The sequence below is a fragment of the Bufo bufo genome, chromosome 1 (genome assembly GCF_905171765.1).
Source record: "Bufo bufo chromosome 1, aBufBuf1.1, whole genome shotgun sequence".
Lineage (NCBI taxonomy): Eukaryota > Metazoa > Chordata > Amphibia > Anura > Bufonidae > Bufo > Bufo bufo.
In genome coordinates, this window is record NC_053389.1 from 190,804,861 (window position 1) to 190,808,831 (window position 3,971).

At 44.4% G+C, this 3,971-nt stretch overlaps 1 protein-coding gene across 1 annotated transcript; it reads left to right on the plus strand.

The window, feature by feature from the left end:
- Positions 1 to 2,527: 2,527 nt before the first annotated feature.
- On the plus strand, positions 2,528 to 3,460 carry LOC120998931 (galactoside alpha-(1,2)-fucosyltransferase 2-like). Its single transcript, XM_040429840.1, has one exon. The coding sequence runs from the start codon at positions 2,528 to 2,530 to the stop codon at positions 3,458 to 3,460; it is 933 nt and encodes a 310-aa protein (XP_040285774.1).
- The last annotated feature ends 511 nt before the right edge of the window (positions 3,461 to 3,971 follow it).

Sequence of the window (3,971 nt, forward strand, 5' to 3'; positions counted from 1 at the left end):
ATACTGTGCCTCATGCTCTGTGCCCCCATACTGTGGCTCTTTCTCTGAGCCACTCATAATGCCTCTTGCTCAGTGCCCCAATAATGTGCCTCTTGTTCTCCATACTGTGCATCATACTCTGTGTCCCCATACTATGTGTCATGCTTTGTGTCCCCATAGTGTGCCTCGTGCTCTGTGCCCCCATATTGTGCTTCTTGCTCTGTGCCCCCCACATCACCTCTTGTTTTGTTCCCCCACAGTGCCTCTTGCTCTGTGCCACCATAGTGTCTGTTGCAGTCCCCCATAGTGCCTCATGCTCTATTCCCCCACACTGTGTCTATTGCTGTGTGCCCCTATACTGTGTCTCTTCTCTCTGCCACCATAATGTGCCTCTTTTCTGTGCCCCCATAATGCCACTTGCTCTGTGCCCTCATAGTGTCTCTTGCTTTGTGGCTCCCATAGTGCCTCTGGCTCTGTGCACCCATGCTGTGTGTCATGCTTTGTGCCCCCAAACGGTACCACTTCTTTGTGCCCCCATATTGTGCATCTGTTTTGGGAACCCATACTGTGCCTCATGCTCTGTGCCCCATAGCACCCTTTGCTCAGTGCCTATAGTGCCTCTTGCTCTGTTCTGCCACACTATGCCTCTTGTTTTGTGCACCCATCCTTTGCATCATGCTCTGTACCCCATAGTGCCTCTTGCTCTGTGCCCCCATAATGCTTTTTGCTGTTTCGTCACACTGTGCCTCTTGCTTTGTGCACCCATGCTGTGCATCATGTTCTGTAACCCCATACTGTGCCTCTTGCTTGGTGCCCCTATAAAGCCTCTTGCTCAGTGTCCCCATAGGGCCTCTTGCTCTGTGCCTCCATACTATGCATCATGCTGTGGGACCCATACTGTTCCTCTTCTTTGTGCCCCTATACTGTGCGTTTCTCCAAGCCCCCATACTATGCCTCATGCTCTGTGCCACCCCCTAATGTCTCTTGCTCTGTGCACCCATACTGTTCATCATGCTCTGTGCCCCCATAATGTGTATCATACTTTGTACCCCCATACTGTACCTCTTCTCTGTGTCCCTATACCGTTCCCTTATGCTCTGTGCTACTACACTGTGCCGCTTCTTTCTACAGCAATACTGTGTCTCGTCTCTATGTCCCCACACATGTGCTCTTTTTGTCTTGATTTATTGCTCGAGTCTTTGCACATGGGCACCACTCCCTTTTTTGTCTGGGGTACCCACTTTCTGTTATATATCTGCCATTCCTTCAGTCAATAAATATCAGCACTGTTGGGTCAGTGACGTCACTAGGTGTGGGGATAATGGCCTTCACTGCTGACCGAGAGAGAACAGGGCAGGAACTGCCTGGCTGCAAGAAGCGCCTGTGTCACTTCAGATTAAGCAGTGGTGCCGGTGCCCCCTTCGTTATGGTGGTGTGATGCTCCCCATGGAGTTGCATAGATCACACACCCAAATGGCCATCCCTGCCAATATGCTACAGTGGAGCAGCTCACAGCCAAAATGAACCAGGGGGCTACCACATGTGTCTAAAACAACAGTTCAGCGAACCCTACTGCATATCGGGCTCCAAAGCAGGCAGATGATCAAGGCACCTCTGCAAACAAAGTTGCATCAGCAGGAAAAGCTTAACTTTTTGTGGCAGTATTTAAATTGGACCTCCACAGATTGGCAAAGGGTTACCTTCTTCACGTTTTCTGCATCATTAAACAGGTGGACGTTGGCAGGTCAGGTGAGTAACACCATTGCTGGAAGAACACAAACTAGTGGTGGCAGTGTTATGGTCTGGGGAATGTTTTTGTAACATTCTTTGGCCCATACATATGGAAGGAACTCTCAACCAATCTGGGTATAAATCTGTTCTTGCAGATCACGTACACCCATGCATGCTAATTTTCTTCCCTGGGGCGGATGGAATCTTCCAGCAAGACAATGCAACATTTCAGATGGCTAGAAATTGCCAATTATGGTTGGAAGAGCATGACCAAAACTTCCAAGTACTACCTGGGGCCCCACATTCCCCAGACTTGAACCCAAATGAGCATCTGTGGGACCACCTGAATTGTTGTGTTTGATTTATGTATCCTCCCCCATGCACCCTACAGTAGCTGTGTGATGCACTGAAGTCAGCATGGCTCCAGACAACCTACCAGGACCTTATTGAGTCACTCCTGCCCCGTCTAGCTACTGTCCATGATGCACACAGCGGTTACTCTGGATATTAGTTGGTGGTCATAATAATTTGACTTGACTGTGTATTAAAAAAAAAAGCACAGTTAACTTTTATGACAAAACTGCCACATTTGAAAGTAAGTTGAAGACTCCTTGTTTAGGTTAAAAACACCTTTAAGATGTATAGCACTGTATATAGTAAATTAATTTTATTATGCTGTCTTAATTAATATTTTATTCTATATCTTTTAGGCATAACTTTTTGGAAAATGAAAAGGTGGAAAATCATCCTCCTATTGATACTAATTCTCTTTCTGACATCCCTAAATTTTCTCCTTTTAAGGAATTCAGTATCTTTCATGATATTTCATTATAATAACGAGCTACAACATCATCCACATCAGATTCACAACAGGACTAACCAGGAACTTACGGGCATATGGACAATAGAACCAATGGGACGACTTGGCAACTTAATGGGGGAGTATGCCACACTTTATGCCTTGGCAAAACTGAATGGCCATAAAGCTTATGTTATGCCTGAAATGTACAGGTCACTTTCAGGAATTTTTAAAATTACTCTGCCTATGATTGACCAGCAAGACTTTGCACATAATGATTGGATAAACTTTCCTCTCCATGACTGGATGTCTCCAGAATACAAAGAGATTGCAAATGATTATGTGAAGCTTACAGGTTATCCTTGCACATGGACATTTGTGAAGGACGAAATTCTCAGGGAGTTCACATTTCATGATTCCATTAAAGAAAAAGCAAACAATTACCTCTCCAAGCTGCAGGAAGGCCGTGGAAATGTAACATTTGTTGGAGTTCATGTACGCAGAGGAGACTATCTTAACGTCATGTCCAATGTATGGAAGGGGGTGGTAGCTGACAGACTGTACTTACAAACAGCTATGGACTATTTCCGGGAGAAGTACCAAAATCCTTTATTCGTCGTAACCAGTAACGGGATGGACTGGTGTAAGGAGAATATTGACACAACATTGGGGGATGTCCATTTCTCAGGAGATGGTGAAGAATCTTCACCAACCCATGACTTTGCCCTCCTGGCTCATTGTAACAACACCATCATGACACTTGGGACATTTGGATACTGGGCTGGATATTTGGCCCTAGGGGAAACCATTTACCTTTCAAACTTCACCTTGCCAGACTCTGAGTTTCTTAACATTTTTAAATATGAAGCAGCTTTTCTTCCAAATTGGATTGGGATTCCTGCTGACCTATCTCCACTTCTGAATCAGATGGATGATCAGACAAAGAAATAAGACGCTAGAAGATTTATAAACCTAGAGTTTTTTCAGGGACTAGCAATCACTGAACATCATAGTGTAGATTCGGTGTTGTTATCTTTAAAAAAATATGTAATAGAAGACTCTTCTTACAATCACGATTGGTTATACAGAGCAGCGTAGCTTAGGTCTCCTGGGCTTGATCATATGAGCTTTAAATGGGTCTCCAAACTAACTAGTACAGTATGTCGTGGATAGGACTGTAGACCCTTAAGTCAGTATGCATTAGTATCACGAAAATAAGGTATGTCATTACACATCAACTCATTTTTATAATGTTACAGTCAAGGTTGAGTAAACAAAAAAAAGGAGTTGTAAAATGTAACAGGATTCGGGTAGGAAGAAGGGAAAAAGGGATAAGACGGATAGAGGATTACAAAGCGCCAGGGGAATACTCTAAGAGCGATGGAGTGGTGTGGAATTGGACACTAAGGCTGCGCCCTATGTATTCAATTCAACACAGACCAAGATAAAACTTAAAAAAGGA